Here is an 18,808-nt window from a genome sequence, read left to right on the forward strand (position 1 = left end):
ACCAACCTTCTCTGGTTCATCCCTGAACCGTGATGTTAGGGAATGTCAGTAACTTTGTCAGCAAAGAGGCTGAGGATATTTCAGGAGGCGACACAGCTGTCCAACGTCAGTATGTGTGACACATGCATTTAAACAAGAATTCACTTAATCAGTGAGGGATGCACTTTGAAGTCTAGTGCATGTGTTTTCACATGAAGCTATGAAAGCGAAGCAGCAGCAGGATGCGATGGTTTTTAATTAAACCGTGCACCACACGAACACAGTGTCAGAGATGTAAAGGAATAGTGATGTGAAGGTCCAAATGGCAGAACGAGAGAAGGGGCAGAGAAAATGGATATGTACATTCTCTACGTACGCTTTTATGCCAACTTACAAAAAAGAAAATTAATATGCAGCAGAAAAAACCTTTCATAATTGGCAGCGAATACAAATGAATCTCCAGTTCGAGTGAGTGGCAAAACACAACTATCCCTCTGTGCATTTAAATGCCCGAGCACATGGTAACAAAAGACCTACAGGGCTTAACCTCCCTTCTATTCTCACATCCACTATTGTTTGAGGAGGATTACAGGGCCTGAGCATCCGACAGTACGCCGAGGACCCCGACACACCACTCTGACAGTCAGCCGCTGGACGCCATTGAGTGTTGTAGGCAGACCAACACCCATGGCTTTTAACAGTATGTTTAGCACAGTTGGAACAAGCAACTGAACCTGCTGGACTAACAATGGCGACCACATTCAATAGATTCAAGGTTTCGTTAATAAATAAAATAAATTTTTAAAAAACGCTATTTTTTTTCTATAGGTCAACTGATCACAACTAGGAACCCCAGGAATAAGACCGATCACCAGCCTCCAGTTGGTGCATCATCCTCCAGCCTGTCACTCACTCCTTAAACACTTGAGGCAAGAAATGGTGCCTGTTGTCAACCAAAAACCATGGTCATCCAACACAAACTTGCATTTCTAGGTGGCGTCAGCTCTGGAGCTACAGCCAAATAGATGTTGGAGAAGGTCTGGACATCAAGAAAAACAAAGCAAGCACTCTATAAAGCTGTGGTGCTTCCTATACACATCTGACAGTGAGATCTGGGCAAGCCTAGAGGACTGAGGTCTTCCACTAACAATCACTCAGGCTGATCATGATCATCAGATGATTGCAACAAGTTTCCAATCAAGAGATCCTGTCCAGAGGATGTATCATCACAGTGGAAACAGGAAATTGTCTAAGCTCTTTGGAACAACTGGTTTTCAGCGAAAAGTATAATGGCTAACAAGGCAGATGAATGACAACCTCCAACACGTCAACAACTGAAAGTACCAGTAGACTGCAAATGGAGACAAATCCCAATAAAATCTGTCTCTTCAGTTATGCAGGTTGCAGCCCGTGCAGAGAAACAAAGACTTGTTTTTTATGTTGTTCTCAAAAGTCAAAGAGAGACTAGGTGAATACTCAAATTGAGGAAATGTGATGTAAAATAAACAACAATAAAAATGTAAAAAAACAAAAACAAAAAAAAAAATCTGCTATACTCCAAAACAACTAATGTTGCCTGTTAAAAGCTCAGTCAATTGTTTGTTGGCACAAGGCATCCAAGTTCAGCTTGGTGTGCCAAGACACGGGCGCACCAATCCTCTGAGACAAGAGATGCAGAGTGTCGCCTTACACATATGCACAAAATAAAATTGTCTGATGACTATTGACTACTCTGAAAAGATGGATGCCCCATTCCTCCACTTATCCGAAACGATGAACGGGACCATTTAGTTTTCCCATAGAGAAAATAACCACTACTATTAGTCCACATCCAATGTGTCCTAACCAGTGAGGCACCAGTGAGCGGCCGCTTTTTTCTGATATGGTTCAGGCCTTGTAGGTTACTTGAGCTTTCAGACTAATCTTAGGTCAACAAGCTATGTGAAAGACACGCTATTCCAGTCTGCTACAACATGATCACCCCAAAGTAAGTTGTTAAACTGCAAGTCATGCAGGTGTTGTTTTTTGCTTGTTCTTCTTTCATTATAGAACAATTTCACATAATCCAAAAACCCTGAACGTTATCAATAAATATCAATTTGCTTTGTCCACGACCAAGAAACCTAAAGATTATCCTTCCAGTGAAAAATGTATTTTAAGTTCCCAGTTTGCTATGGGGTGGAAAGTGGCCTGGGGTTATGCACCATCATAAAAGGGCAAAAAATATCCCTGGCACAAAGTAGACAGGAACATGCATCCCACAAGCTTAAAAATAATCAAGAGTTAGCCAAACAGGAACAATTAAAAGAAACCTCATACCATTCTAATAGATACCGACAATATGTCATGGCCTATTACAAATTTATTGTATTATTACATTTATCTCTCCTTTTTTCTTTTTTTTTTAAATTACTTTGCCTCACTGTTACTAATGGGTCAGAGGGGTTGCAATCCCTGAAAAGACTACTGGAGGCCAGAGGCCAAGAATGTTTGGCTTGGAGTAACTCAACATCATTACACGGGTCACTCCCAGCTTTTCAAAGTGACTGATGTGACGGGATAAAAACTTGGGTTGTGTGTGAGGGGCAAAGAGTGGGAGTGCCAGGTCATTATTTTCTTTATTTTCAACTGCTCCTGGAAAAGGAGCCAAGCAATGACATGGTCCAAGGAACCCCTTCAGATTCATGAGTAGTACTCATTGGTCCGGCTATTAAACTGGTTCGGGCAGAGCATAAATTCTGCTTAAATGCTGCCAAACTACCTTCATAGCCCATCACAGCAGTTTTGGAGAACTTGAGGTGATTGTGAAAAGTAAATCTCTACAGACTCAGATGAAATATAGATGAAATATATTTATACTGTGTGACAATGACAGAAAACCCATCAGCCTTAAATTAGTTAAACGATAATAATATCAAGGTATTCCAAAACTATAATATATAATGAAGTGGAAAAAGGCAGCACTCTGCTATTATCTTTAAACACCTCCATGGTACATATAAATGATTAAAGTGAAAGTTTCTGGAGGGGGGACTACATCACTCTTTCTGCTCCTCTGCATCGGCAATCTGAGCTGAGCCGCCGAAAGCCAACCACCACCTGGATTGTGTATGAACATGACCCCTCACACCACTGCCTCCCTCTGGTGTGAAGGTCTGGGACAAATATGCTGCACTGAAAAAGTTACATCTAAAATCTTTTGTGATACAACGCACTGCTTACATGATCTTCAACTAAGAACTGGATTTTGTAGGTGCTTGTTTCAACCCTGCAGTACACTAGTACACTATACTATACATGATCTGATATTTGCTATGCTGTTTGTACTGCACTGAGTAAGCCACTTCATATTCTGTTTTTCCTTTCTTGATTTTTGATTATTTTATTTTGTCGTTTATTAAAAATTTCCATTACTAGTGATTTTAATATCAGATATTCATTGTTTATTTTATTGAGCTACACAGCAATATATATATTTTGGTTAAGCCGGTTACTTAATATTTGTTTTGTTACTTGAACTTTCAGGAATACCCTTGACTTTGGGATAAACCGTATAAACACCCCTCAATAAGAGAGGGGTGAATAAAAATGAAAGTTAAATTCTCTTAATGAGCTGCAAGAATGAAAGTGTTAGTTAATGGGAAGCAACTGAGAGTTTTATATTGCTGAAACAGTGACTTGCTGTGGTAGGTTTGGGTATGTTCAAATAGGGGCTCAAGAAAGCCCAGGTTAAAAAACAAAAACAAAACAGAAGTCCAGCTCGCAAAAAGACCTGCATGAAGAAAATGAGAATACATAACCTGGAAGTTATATGCAGAGTAACCCCAAAACAAGAATCAGCTGAAGGTGGCTGTAATGAATGCCAGGAATGCTTCAGAAAGGCGCAACGTGAGAATTGGTTAATTATCAGAGCAGGAGTTAACTACCTTAATTAGCCAAACTAAACTATTTTTGAAATAGAGTTATCTGTGTTATTTGTGTAGACACACACACACACACACACACAAAAAGAACAATTCAGCAGGCCAGTGGAGGTGTATTAGTTTATAATGAGGGCCTCTGTGAAAGTAAATCGTCATCAATATATATCGGTAATGACTCAAACTAGTTGCTTTCATGTGGGAGGATGAGAACACTGGTCCTTTGTGGCTCATTCCTGCCTGTGTGATAAGGCCAGTGTGTGGGAGATGCCATCTACATCTGCCTTCTCTTTGGAAATATATTTAATTGGTGGCAGCGAATGTGTGTGTGTGTGTGTGTGTGTGTGTGTGTGTGTGTGTGTGTGTGTGTGTTATAAATTGTGTCCAAGTTTGCTAAGAAGTTATTAGTCATTCCATCTAAGACAATATAAAAACTTTGCTTGTGTACAGAGCCGACTGCAGTTTAATGCACATTATGAATTTAAGCATTCGTCATCGTGTTATTCATAAATACAGATTTAAATACGTTCTTATGGAAACGGGGATACCGTGAGAAATATTTCGACCTGACTGGAGTCAATGCCACCAAAGTCATGAGCAGACGCAGCTCCTAATATGTCCTTTTGTAATTACTCACAAAGATAAAGAAAATCCAATTATGGGGTTTCTGAAAGAGTTTGCTCGACTTTCATTAATCTCTGTATCATCCATTGTAGCTGAGATATTATTCCTTTTTTTCTTCTGATAGCTTCTCAGATTTTCAAACAAGTTCCCCACCCACCTTTATCCTCAGATGTAAATTTATGCAGATTTCATCCAACTTATTACCCAGACAGCTGGACTGTGGTCAGGATAACGTACAGTAGTTTCTTTTTTCTCCCCCCCTCCCTTTTTTATTTTTTTAAGTTAAGGCAAAATTATTTAACGGACCTGCACATAGCGGCACTGACAGTTTATTTCCATCTTCTTTGAATCCAAATAATTCAATACTTTATTCTATCACAGTGGAGGTCGGTACCCTCTCCCCTTATCGCACCTTCCTGTTTTGCCTTATTGTGGCTCTGCAGATCCACTTGCCACCAAAGGTCTCTGATGAGTCATGATGAGACATCTAATCCTGTAAGATCACATAATGCCTTATTCATGAGTGATATATTAAAATTAATTCTAAGACGGACAGGCAGCAGTGTACTGTAGTGAGAACAAAATGGGTATATTATGTTCCTGCTTATTTAAAAACTGTTTAAAAGTGTAATTAAGATGCAATTTAACTGGATTTTGCAATGTGCTTTCCCATTTGAATTGTACTCTTAAAATACCGTAAAACATTTAATGTTTGTTTTTGTGATGCTGATTTGCATCAAAGGGTTTCAAATTCAAGAGTTACAGTAGTAGATATAATAGATCATTCTGCAGAGAAAGGAAACAGTAAAACAAACCATTTTTATTTGCACCTTGACCTTTTACCTGTTAAAAACTATTGTAATAAACCTGTAGTGCCAAATTAAAATATCCTTAAACATTTATTTTTATAAACCGCCTTCCCATCGACTAATTTATATGAGACATTGTACTGAGATACACCTGCTACAGCCAAGCGGGATCATGTTACCCCAACACCATATATTCATTTAAGTTATTTAATACATGAACATATGTTCTGCATGCCCTTTTAGTTCACATACCTTTGAACAGGAAGGAGTGTGTTTAAAATGTAAATCTGAGTTACGTTTTCAGTTGAATCCAGACCATCTTTGCTCTTTAGACCTTCAGCAATCTTAATGCGCAGCCAGTATCTAGATTCATAAGGCTCTTGATGTATTTAGAAGGTCAACTGATGAGCATGACCCGAAGTCTCACCTCGTTCGCACAAGATCACAAGATGGGAGTGTTGAGTAAGAGGAGAGGGTGAAGATTCTCATTTGGGCGACTTGAGCCTACGGCACCTGGGAACACAATCTGTGCACACAGGACATTCCGGGACATGCAGAGTGCGGAATATTTTTCAAGTTTAGAATTTTACAGAGCTGCTTGAACTTTCATACATCTATATATATTATATATTTTTAAGTTTGCAAACTTTAGCAACATGACCCAACCACACACGTGCTGATCTTCCACTGTTGACACACATGTATCATCAGAACTGCACATTTTCTATCCGAACTACAGGAACAAACCATGCTGTCATGTAATATCAGGTTGTCAAGCTCTAATCAAGCACATTAACTCTGGTTCTCCAACGTGGTAAAATAATTCTAAGCTTTAAATGAACGAACATCACAGATTGCAAATATATATTCTCCTATAGTTCGTAAATAGTCCAAATTAACAGATTTATATTTCAAGTGAAATATTTGTCTCCATGGAGTCTTTAAAACCAACCTGAATTATTTTAAGAATGAATGACTCAGTAAATAGACACGGACGGGCTGCTGGTCACTTTAAATAAGAGAATAAATTCAAATATAGCTCAAGCAGCAATGAGGGGGCCGAGTAGTGCATCAGCACAAAGTCGCCATGGTAACTTGATGTGATCAACTTCAAAAAGCGTGGGTGTGAAGACTGAGACGGAAGGAAACATTTTTGCTCGTAGGTGCACCTGCAGCTCTCGAATTTTTGGAGACTAACTCAGAAAGGGGTGAAGTAGTGAGGCAGTTTATGAGAGATAGTATCACTTTGTGTTTGCTGGCTCTACAGCAGAGAGATGGAGAAATGAACACCTAAAAAGCATCTGGTAGATTTGGTCTTTATATCCTAACTTTGGTGACTATTAGGGTAACGTGTAAATTAGCTGCAGTACCCATAGAGATCAAAAGTTCAAGTCAAGATCCAATGCCTTTGTCTACTGACTACTCAACTGCTATCCATCCTCTTTCTCAGCTCCTCATCATATTTAAAGGTTTACAGCTTACCCACATGGCTCAAAATTGTGCTCATGTTTACAACTAATGCCAATCACCAGTTAACTTAGTATGCATGTAAGTGGACTGCAGGACCCCCCCCCCAAGCCTTTCCGTACACAATCTCTACACAAAAAGACCAGGGTTTGGTCTTCCTGTATGGAAACAGTGGACCACACCAGACGCATAAATTCTGTCTGTGGTTTCTACTCACCTAATCTTAATGCAGTTGTACATAGCAGCTGTGCAATTTCTTAGGCATTTATTTTTCTTCTTTGCTAAACTATGCTCCATTTTACAGCTGCATATAAACGTAACCTAATATAAATACAGTGCCATCGTAGCTCAAACCGCGCTGCAGTACTGACTACATAAATGATAAGTACCATTTTTTCAGCTTTCTGAAATTATTACTCTGACTCTTCAGATGTGGTCCTAACTCTGCACCTCTGACATCCTGAATTATGCTCTAGAACAGCTGTGACACAGCTTCAGCTCCTGGATCAAACCGTGAAACCACCTGCTGCTAACTTCTCATGCTGCTAACTCTCCAGAATCTCAGTCTTCCTATTGTAATTTAGTTCATCATCGCTTTATGTTTGAGTGTCATCACAATTGATGGGAGCAGGAGACAGATGGGCTGGGGCTGCAGCTGTAGTGACGCTGCATCAGTCTACTGCCGTAAACAAAGCCAAGTATAAAAGTGAAGCTCTAGATTTACTGGTCGATATACGTCCCTATCCTCACCTATGGTCCCGACTTCTTTTGTCAGTGTCTAAAAGAACGAGGTCGATACAAGTGGAGGAGGAAATGAGCTTTCTCTAAAAGCAGGGGTGGGGAAGTCCAGGCCTCAAGGACCAGTGTCCTGCATGTTTTAGATATCACCCTGGGTCAACACACCTGAATTAAATGATTAGTTCATAGGAGCTAGGAGCTTCAAGGAGCTTATTTAGCCATTTAAATCAGCTGTGTTGGATCAAAGACGCATCTAAAACCTGCAGGACACCGGCCCTTGAGGCCTGTAAGTCCCCCAGCCCTGCTCTAAAGGGTTGCTGCCTTCTCCCTCAAGAGACAGGGTGAGGAGCTCAGCCATCCGGGCATAGAGTAGTACTGCTGCTACTGCACAATGAAAGAAAGTAAGAATGGCTCCTGGGTAAGGTGTTTAGGGCATATCCCACCGCAGACCCAGGATATGCTGGAGAGATTACATCTCTGGGAATGCCTCTGTGTTCCCCTGGATAAGCTGGAGGAGGTAGGAGGTCTGGGCATCCTTGCTTAGCCTGTTGCCTGCCCCTGCGACCCATGCCCTGGAAAGCAAAATAAATTTTCTGCAGAATCGCAACCCGGGCAATGAGCATTTACATTAGACAACAAGTTCACATATTTTCACAATGTGCTCAGTGCGAAACAAAGGTGAATGGACTGGTAGGAATAGTCTTAAAGCACCGGAACCAGTTCTATCCCTGTATCACAGTGGCTCTGCTTTCAAACCTAAGCTAATGTGGTTATTTTTACAACCCAGCTCCTTTCTTTGTGTTCTGCATTTACATCTTTGTTCCTCCTACCCACCTTGTTATTTTACCACATATATCATGACGTGTTTCTATTTTACTCCTCTGATCACATCAGTTTTTTAATATTGTATCCACAGAGTTCTGAAATTAAGTTTTCATGGTTTTTTTGAGGGTGGGGGGTTGCTCCTCGGGTATCAAATAAAACTAAATTCAGCTCAGTAACAATACACGTGTGACTGTGATGAATGACTTACACAAGCTTCTTCTTCTGAGCTTCACCTTCTCACTTGAACTAATGATAAATGTCAAAGCAGTCCTCCTGCACCACCTCCTAATTCCAAGCATACAGCATCCACAGCTGAAATAAATGTGTTCATCAACATCAAAGCCAGCTGGCCCACTACACTGACTGAGACCCTGAAAAACATATCTGACAGCTGTGTCAGATGGTGAGAGGCACAGGGGGAGCAAATTCAGGCTAATGGCTATATTTAAGATAATATAAGCAAGGACAAAATCAGCATCAAAGCCTCTCACACTAAACCTCACACAACACCGACTCTCTGGTATGACACACAGGAAACAATGCCACATGCTCTTCAACATCTATACTAAAACTTCTTGAAAGTATTGCTCAAAGAGATTTTAGAGAGCAAAACAGCAAAGACTGCAGAGCTATTGAAAAATCCATAACTTCAGTCACTGCTGAGATGAGAACTTTCCTCTTAAGTCCTCCACATTGCTCCAAGAGTATATTAAAAAAGGAAGGAATAATCTGACAAAATAGTAAAAAACGTTGGACAGCCAATGGAAATTATAAGTCAAAGTTAAAACAAACATAAGGGAGATTTGTGGTAGAAGTTTAATTTCCGGGGTGGGGGGATATGTATTTTCATGACCCCGTGATATTAAAGTTAAATTAGATAATGCCTAAAATAAGTGGCCAATGAAGTCTCAGGATGTCTGCCAAAACGGGACTAAGAACTTGACAAATATTGGATTAAGATGCTCAAAATTTAAATATACACAACAAATATGTGCAAAGTGAAAATATGTTGTTAGTATCTGCCATGTACAGAGACTGTTAAACAATGACATTTGGATGGAGACCTAAACACTTACTAAGCCTTTGGTACTAAAAGTTGTCAGCCACAGATTTACTACTTTGCTCGTTCCATCCAAATTGCTAAACAAAAATATGATTGTCACGCTGAGCCTCTCGAAAACTTCCCAACCAGCTCGATTTCTGGCTTTTAAATATAGGTGCTGTGAAGGCCACACTGAAAGACTCATCACTGAAACAAGACACCAGCGTTACTGTTGAAGCACTGGAGCATCAGAGCCTTTTGAATTAGTTTTAGAACATCAAGCGCTGCCTCGCTTCCAGCTACAATCATTACACATCATGTCAGACATCAATCAGTGAGGCATGAAGGTGCTTTTACCAGCTCCTAAAACAGCGCCTGGATATTGCACATATGAATGAAATACTGTCTCCGGGAGCAGGCTGTGGGCGTGTGTAGTACGCGGTTATTATTTTACTGCAAAAGCCAGTACAAAATGTTCCTGGAGTAGAGCTAAAGCAGAGAAAGGAAATTGTGCTTTCTTTTAATATTTATGCTCAGGATTAACCTGTCATGACAAAATTAGTATGCATGTGTGACACAGGGGAGAAAAAAAATACCATGAAAAGTCTCAGTAAAGTATCAAACTGTATCAAGCAAAGACTAGTACACTAGTAAATACGCATCTCCAGTATGAGCATTTTATCTAAGTCACAACAGAAAGAATCAGCGACTTTGCTCTTTTTAAACAGTTCTTCTCCACATATTTCAGGAGAGTCTTCACATCAGTTTCCTCAAGTCGCAACAAGCTTCACAAGCATTAGCAGCCACCTTTACATTGATTGTAATCATGCAGTTCAAGGCAGGACTTGTCACTCAAACTTGCAAGCGCGGAGTAGCCGTTATGAGCTGTTGTGACGAGCATGTCGCCACATGATCTCGCTCTAGTGTTCAGTTGATTTGAACACTGAAGATTCACATTATTTCCAAATATATGGTGAGCTCTGCCACCCCCAAAGAAACAACTTCCAACAGGGTGACAATGTTTGAGAGGCACAAAGCCGTATTCTTTGCAGTAACCTTTAATTTGCACCTGCAGGCGCTGACGTGTCAGGATTTTCATAAAAGTTCAGCAATTGATATGAGTGAGCAGTCACTATAAGGAAAAACTCTCAGCACTCTATCATTACTCTGCCAGCACTGAGTGGCAAGGAGGGTCCACTCTACTGTCGAGGATGGCAAAGTTTATGTCATGAGCCACATACAGCTCCCTGTGACCTTATGTGGGCTGGGCCGGTGAAACTTCCTTATGTTTGTGTGTTTACCTTATGTTTGACACCCCTGGTCTATGCTATAGCAAAAGGTGGGGCTATCTGGTGTACTTATGAGTACGGGGAAAACGTGCCTTCAAGTCTTCCAGACACATCAGACCATGAACAGATTTAAACCCAAATCCCAGCTGTTTTCTCTTCTGAATCAACTCAGTCTTGAGCCAAAACTGCCATTAACAAATGCAATTTCAGCACTTACTTAAAACAATGCTTTTATACTTTTCATCTCAGCCATTCAGGTTCATCTTTATAATTTTTCAACAATGTTTACTTGTCCTTCCAAATATATAATGCAGTTCCAGTATCCAATTATTTCCAAGCAGATGGTTCAGCTCCTGCAATAACAAGCGTTTTCCACAAGAGGGTGCTACCATCTTAAATATGGACCACGTAGGCGCAAGTGCAACACATTCAACAGTTTCACACAGAGATGTATAAATGACATAAACAATAAGTTTTTCTGGAGTTGCAGCGACATCCTTAATGATGATGCTCACAGCACCGAAAAATATCCTGCACACATTTAAACAGTTTACACTGGAACTACTTTCGTCACTGGAAAGTAGTTCCAGTGTAAACTGTTCAATACAAATAGCTTTGCTTACCTTTTTGTTGGAAGAGCTTTGGCGTGTACATCCCGAGTCCTCATTATTATTGGGGGCAGACACACTGTTCCTGAGAGAGAGAGAGCCTTCCTCCTCTTCCTCCTCCCTCCCGCTCTCTGCTGAATGTTCAAAGTCATCACTGTCTTGGTCCATCTCTTCCTCATCCTCCTCTTCCTCCTCCTCACCCTCTTCCCGCTCCTCCTCTTCCCTCCCTTGCTCCTCCCCTCCCTCTGTCCTCTCCTCTGCCTCCTCCTCCTCCTCTTGGTGGGTGCTGCTATTGTTGTTCTCCTCCTCTTCCTCTTCCTCCTCTTCAGCAGCAAGCGGCTGCCCTCGCAGTCGTCGCTGCTCTGCCCCCCACATCCATCGGGCTCCTTTGTCACCTCCGTTCACGCCGTTTGGCAGGCCCTCTTCGTCTTCCTCCCCTTCCCCATCCTCCCGAGGGCCGTCGCTGGCTCCGGACTCGCTCGGCGCCCATGGTTGTTCTCGCTCGCCATCAACCTGCGACGCCTCGGGCTGTGAAGAGCCAGAAAACCAAAATACAATATCAGTGAGGAATGATCTCGTGAGAAACTCAATCTGTTGCATGTGATCTTGCACAGAGACTCTTGCCTGGTCACCAAACTGTGAATCTAACGCAAACTTCGATGTTTAGGTTACATAACTTAAGTCTTCTTACGCAAGTTCATATTTCCACAGACATTTTCTCTGTAATCAACTTTGAAATCACAAATTTCTTAAATGTCAGTTTGCCTCACCCTCTGCGGCAGCTGCTCTTCCTCCTCAACCACCCGGTTCATGTGTTCATCCTCATCGCCCTCCTCTGCCGCCTGCTGGGGTGCCCGAGCCGTGGAGGAGGCGTTACCTCGCACTGCCGGGCCCCCAGGCCCCCGACTCCGCCCGCCGCTGCTGCTGCTGCCCCCCGACAGCAGTTCCTGGTTCATTTCCAAAAGCCAGCTTGCTACCTCCTGGACCTTCGCTAGGCTGTCTGAGGAGGAGAAGGGTTTGACATTCTGCAAAGACAGACACAAAAATATATGTGAGCATTAACCCAGATGAGAAACTGATAAACATTTAGTGATTGTTTTCTACCGTCTTCAGACAGTCGGGCAAAATGCTCATCAGGAGGGAACATGTCTGTGTTATACACGTTCCTTTGTTTTCTCTGAATTAAAATAACTGTTATTAGACATTCGCTCGTTGAGATGCACTGATGCTGCTCAGCAGCAGACAAGGAAAAATGTGGGAGTGATTGTACTTGGCTTCAGATCACACAGCAGTGGATGCTCAAATGCAGATGGATGGGCAGAACAGCCTTGAGTGCTACTAGTGTTCTTACTTCCAACAAAGCCAATGTGAACAAGAAAAGAAAATCCAATCCACTGAGCACAAAAGCCACACCGCATTAATGTTCCTGAAGTCTTTAAAAAACACTCTTCGGTCTACAGAAAAGACAGTTGTGTGTTCCTACAAAGAATTTACTGGGATGTGTCAACATAAACAAGTTGCATTGCTTTCCTTTGAAATATCTGAAAATATATATGGAACTGAAGGACAGTCAGAGTTTTGTCACCACCTCACTCTTCGAGTGACAGAGGCAGCAATACACAAAGCTGAGTGCAGATCAATACTATGTGCAAAATATACATCACCCTACAATAGTTGTATTCATTTAAGTGCAGTGTGTTTATTCTTATTTGTAAATAAAATTAAAGTCAGGCTGTTTGAAATTTGAAAATATAGGACACCATCAATGCAAGGAAAAGCTTGTCCAAGAACTGCACAGTTTTCTCAGACTGAGCTGGGTTCAAAGCAACATGAGTAAGAAATCACTGAACAAATAAAGCAGTATGTGTAAATTCATAAAGCTCAGCAGCTGTTACAGGTACAGGAAAAGACATATTACCAGTGACAAACTCCTCAATTCACTGTTTACAAAATCTCGCTTTGAAAAGCATTACTGAGTCACTGAACTATTATCTATGAATACTGGTGTGTCGGTGATGACGAGGAACGCTGGATGAGGTCAGCTTTTACGGACTGTGTTCAAAAAGAACAACATACAAAACAGAAAAAAGAAAAAAATGCAACTTTAAGCTTGACAGGAACAGATCAAGACGTCTGAAGACCATCAGCACCACTTTCTTTGAGCAAATGAAATAAAAATGCATTTGTTTGGATCGTACAGGGTAAACCTGGCCAGAAATACTATTGCGCTTGATGCCTAGAAGTGGGACAAACCATCAGCATTACAATATGTCATAATGCTTTCTGCTATGATGGGACTATTGACAGGCTGGCTCCATGTATTGATGATTTTATTAAAACATGCAAGGACTTAAAGCATTTCCCTGCTAGTCTGACCTACCAGACTCACTACCTCATGATACTTCTTGATTGATCCCATCAAATGAAAGATGATAAAGTGACTAAAGTTATTAAAGATGACGTAAGGAAGAAATGCACAGTGGGGAAACAGACTAATAAATTGAACGTTCATGTTAAAACTGAACAATTATAGGACACTGACAAACTGACAGCACCATGAAATTATCACATTCATCATATCTGTATTTTTATACCTTTTTACAGCCATCATCATCTTATCACAGTGTTTCAACTTTTTCCTGTCGTGTCTACACTTTTACTGATCATCCTTCTATGTACTTTCTTCTATTGAGGGCTTGCGGTTCATCTTTGTTTATCTTAGACAACCATTCACCCTCACATTCAAACCCATGTCCAATTTTAAAAAAACCAAAAACAAACAAATAATCTAACCCCACTAACTGCATGTCTTTAGACTGTGGGAGTACCTGATCTGAAACCACCCACGTGCACACAGAGAGAAGGAATATATGCCGTACAGAAAGGTCCCAGGCAGATAGATAGTGGATTCACACCCACTGCACTGCCCTTTTTACTTGATTAACCATTTTAAAAAATAAAAATGGAAAAAAGTCAGTTCAACAACATCACCAAACCTGGTTGTTTTTTTTTTTTTTGTTTTGTTTTTTTTTTTATAGAACCCTCTGAATCCTATCCTGGCCATTTGTGGCCACTTTGCTTTTCGCTTTTCAACCATTTTTGTTCTGTTAATGCCAGTGGAATGAAACTTCCCAAAGGTGTGTATTTTTGTCAGATTTTTTAATTTTCAACATCAGCTCCTTAATAATGTCAATAATATTCACTATACACTAAATAGTTCCTCTGGGTTCTATCATGGCCATTTGTGGCCAATTGAAACCCATTATAACCACCTTTTTTGATTCCTTGTTACTGACAGTACTATATCATGCAATTTAGGTAAAATTGCTTTCATTCTAAAGTCAACACATGAAAATTGTAGTTTTTAATGTTTTTTACCAAATGACATCATTTACCCATTTTTGGCCAAGCAAGCAATTTCATGTAATATTCTGAGTTTCTAGTAGCAGCCTTTGATGGCCTACCACACTCCAATGGACCAAAATAATGAAACAATTTTGACATAGGTTTGATCTTAAGGATCTAATAGTTTGTGTTTATGCATGACATTGCAGTACAAACATGTATTTGCAAGATAGACTGGAATAAATTCAAACATTACATAGGCTGCAGTGAATTTCTGTGGATGCAGGATATTGAGCTTTGAGGTTCCCAGTCATTTAGCTTTGAAGCACATGCTAAAAGCACTTTTACTCTTGTATTTTTCATCAAAAGATACCATACCCAAAATATTAACTCTAGAAATAAAAACAAAAAAAAAAAAAAAACCCCAATCACAGGACATTTTGCAGAGTTCAAACCTGCAGCTGCAGCTGGAGCGCAAACAACAACAAACACTGTTTGTAAACGTGTCCTGGAGTTTATGCAGGTGCAGACAGAGCTACTGCTGTAAGTAAGCCTAACAGCTTCCAGATCATTTATTCTGGCAATATGGCAAGAAGGTCATCACTGCTTCAAGCACTGCCTATATGATCTGGTCAGAGAGCAAGGACAGCAGCAGTCATCTGTCCTTGAAGAAAATACATCTGCCCAAGATGAAGAAACCTGCTCTCCAGAAGATGAGGGGACAATCTTCAAAGAGGCTGACTGCATCACCACTGATGTTGAGTTCTAGCCAGTGCCCGAATCCTCTTCTTTGGGGGAGGATTGGGGTTGGGGGGCATGGAGGTGGAGCCCCCCCCCCAATGATTGGAGGGCTCCACTCACTCCACTCCACTCCAGACCACTGGAGGGCTCCACTCACACCCAGTTCTCAGGAAGTGTTGTTGTGTTTTGGAGTGAAAGTGTTGAGTTCTGTGGTGATGAGCAATAAACGAGCAGTGTTTATCGACAGCTCTCGTGTCGTCTGTGTTTACCTCCACATTGGTGACCCCTGACTCGAACATGCTGCAGTCCGATGGTGGCGCAGACTCCGCTCTGGATGCATCAGCAGCGCCAGCCCTCTGCCTCCGGCTGCAGCTACGTTTGCTGTGGCGCAAACGTCCTACCTTGTCAGAACACCGGACTTTTGGCTTCACGATCCCCCGTCATGGTTCGTGCACGTGGAGGCCCAGTTCTCCCTTCGTGACATCTCGGCTGACGACACGAAATATCACCACGTGGTGGCTTTTCTCGACCCGCTAGCAACCCGTCGTGCGTTGACGCTCCTCCGGGACCCACCCACCCGAGTACGCCGCTCCTAAGGAGCTTCTTCTTCGGTGCTATGCCCTCACCGACGCAGAGCGAGCCGAGAAGCTCCTCTCCCTCTCAGGCCTGGGTGGTGGTACGGCTCTCGAACTGATGGCGCACATGCTGTCCTTTCTCGGACCGGACGACGGGGGATTTCTCTTCGCCCACATTTTCCTCAGACAGCTGCCGGCGTTCGTGAGAGCCGGCCTCGCCAACTCTCCGCTTCCGGGCACGAAGGATTATCGCTCCCTGGCTGAGGACACGGATCGTATTCAAGTATTCAAGTATTTATTTTTATTGTCATTGTCAAAGAACAATGAAATTGCGTTCTCCGGCTCAATATTGAGCTCTTTTATTTGGTCACTAAATTGCCTCACTGGCCACTAACACACCATGTGTGACATTGCTTTTGGCCATTCATCTCCTCCCCCCCCAAACAAAAGAAAGAATAAATACATAAATAAATAAAGTAAAAATAAATCATTGTAACAGTTACTGTTACTGACCTGCAATGATGATAAAAAAAAACATATTAGGTTTCACCATTTATATGCTAAAAGATGTGAACTTTATTACTATTTTTACTATAATAATACATAACCTGACTGGTATTCAAAGGGTATAATATCAGAATTTGAATTATATTTTGGTTTTTATGACTAGAAGCGGTGCTAATTTAAAAAATCAAGTCAATGAAAGTAGAAAAATGTTTTAATATATGAATTTTATAGCATTTTGTAAATGTAAACGGGGGGTGGCCATTTTTGGCCACGAACAAGCTGAGAGGGATTTTTTTTTGTTTTTCTCTCACTGCACAAAAAAACAAAGATGCATAAAACTCATTGATACTTTTAATTATTGCTATGCATCTAACCTCCATCATGGTTAGAAAATAAATCAGTTTGCATGTATTATTTAGAAAAAAATGGGGATTTTATGCTTTTATCCCTATGTAAATCATTACAATTATGTGATTTAACTGGTATTTAAAGGGTTAAAATTATGAATTTGATTGAAATTTTGATTTTCATGAACAGCCCTGATGCTAATCTAAAAAATCATGTAAAAAAAACTGGACATTTATAGCATTTTGTAAATGTAAACAAGGGGTGGCCACTTTTGGCCACGAACAGTCTGAAAGGGTTTTTTTATGTTTTTCTGCCACTGCAGAAAAAAACAATGTTGCATAAATGTCATTGATGGTGTTAATTATTACTATGCATCTAACCTTCATCGTGGTTAGCAAATAAATCAGATGGCATGTATTATTTAGAAAAAAAACTGGGATTTTATGATTTTCTCTATTTATGAGTTGTTATGATTATGTGCTCTAACTGGTATTTAAAGGGTTAAATTTCAGAATTTTAATGAAATTTTGATTTTGATGAACAGCCCTGATGCTAATCTAAAAAAATCATGTAAAAAAAACTGGACATTTTTCTTAATATATAATAATTTTATAGCATTTTGTAAATGTAAACAAGGGGTGGCCACTTTTGGCCACGAACAGTCTGAAAGGGGTTTTTTATGTTTTTCTGCCACTGCAGAAAAAAACAATGTTGCATAAATGTCATTGATGGTGTTAATTATTGCTATGCATCTAACCTTCATCGTGGTTAGCAAATAAATCAGATGGCATGTATTATTTAGAAAAAAAACTGGGATTTTATGATTTTCTCTATTTATGAGTTGTTATGATTATGTGCTCTAACTGGTATTTAAAGGGTTAAATTTCAGAATTTTAATGAAATTTTGATTTTGATGAACAGCCCTGATGCTAATCTAAAAAATCATGTAAAAAAAACTGGACATTTTTCTTAATATATAATAATTTTATAGCATTTTGTAAATGTAAACAAGGGGTGGCCACTTTTGGCCACGAACAGTCTGAAAGGGTGGTGTTTTTGAACAGATTCAGAGGGTTAAGTTAGTTTCACTTTGTATTTGGTTATCCTTACCAAATACAAAAGTGGCTACTTGCCCTGCCAGTGGGTACTGTTGTGCAGTTTATCTAATACTGCTGAATCATTGCATGAAGAACCATCGCAGGCATCGCATCCATTTGTTTACATCTGGTAATGACTGTGAGAAATAGAGTATAAGTGCAATGTGGATGTTGTGGTAAAAGTGGTGTATGCTACCAGCCAAGGCTTCCCCTTTAAAATGACGTCCTTCTGGGACCTTGTTCTCTCCCCCTGTTGCAAGAGTCTGAGAACCATGAAGCTGCTGTGAAGCACATGCCAGTGACCCTGATCGAATTCCAGGAAGATGTGTAGACAGGTCCAAGATGACAGGACAGTTTAAATTTAAGACAAGATCTGCTTTTTGGCGATATTATACTGACAAAGTCATTAAATAAAAGTTCTGCTATGCGAGTCATTTAAAGGATGACTGATTAAAACAGTTAAAGCAATCGCACATGGCCCTGTGGTAGCCAGTCCCGAAGCTATCCCACCTCTTACCCAGTGACAGCGGTGACAGTCTCCAAATCCTGAACTGGATAAGAGGTTAGGAGGATGTGTAGATAGATAATATACAATTAGGACAACAATTACTGGAAACAATGACTGTGTATTGTGAATGAATAACTTGGTAAACTTGGTAAATGAACAATGAAGAACAGAAAAGCAAGTGCAAAAAAAGGCTCTTGAGATAAACCATTAGTCACTCCGAGCTTTCAAAATTAAACAAAAACAAGATGCAGTAATGGGTGAAATGAGCTTTTAGCGCTTAAACCGAGGTGACAAACCTTCTGCATGGGCCACCAAATGAACACCCACAGCAGAGCCAAATTAAAATTAGATTGTGGATCATGATTACACTCCAAAAGATTAACAAC

General features: G+C 40.6%; 1 protein-coding gene across 7 annotated transcripts in view; it reads right to left on the minus strand.

The window, feature by feature from the left end:
* The window catches only part of fbxw7 (F-box and WD repeat domain containing 7), a 139,769-nt gene that overhangs the window by 72,249 nt on the left and 48,712 nt on the right, over nucleotides 1-18,808 (minus strand). For all 7 annotated transcript variants that reach the window (XM_082537988.1, XM_082537989.1, XM_082537987.1 and 4 more), the window contains 2 exons: nucleotides 12,072-12,326; nucleotides 11,317-11,829 (listed from right to left, as the gene is read on the minus strand). In XM_082537988.1, the coding sequence (XP_082394114.1) occupies nucleotides 11,317-11,829; nucleotides 12,072-12,257 (699 nt within the window). In that variant the 5' untranslated portion in view covers nucleotides 12,258-12,326. The remainder of the gene's footprint in view (nucleotides 1-11,316; nucleotides 11,830-12,071; nucleotides 12,327-18,808) is intronic.

Source organism: Aulonocara stuartgranti (assembly GCF_965226115.1).
Source record: "Aulonocara stuartgranti genome assembly, chromosome: 6".
NCBI classification, from domain to species: Eukaryota; Metazoa; Chordata; class Actinopteri; order Cichliformes; family Cichlidae; genus Aulonocara; species Aulonocara stuartgranti.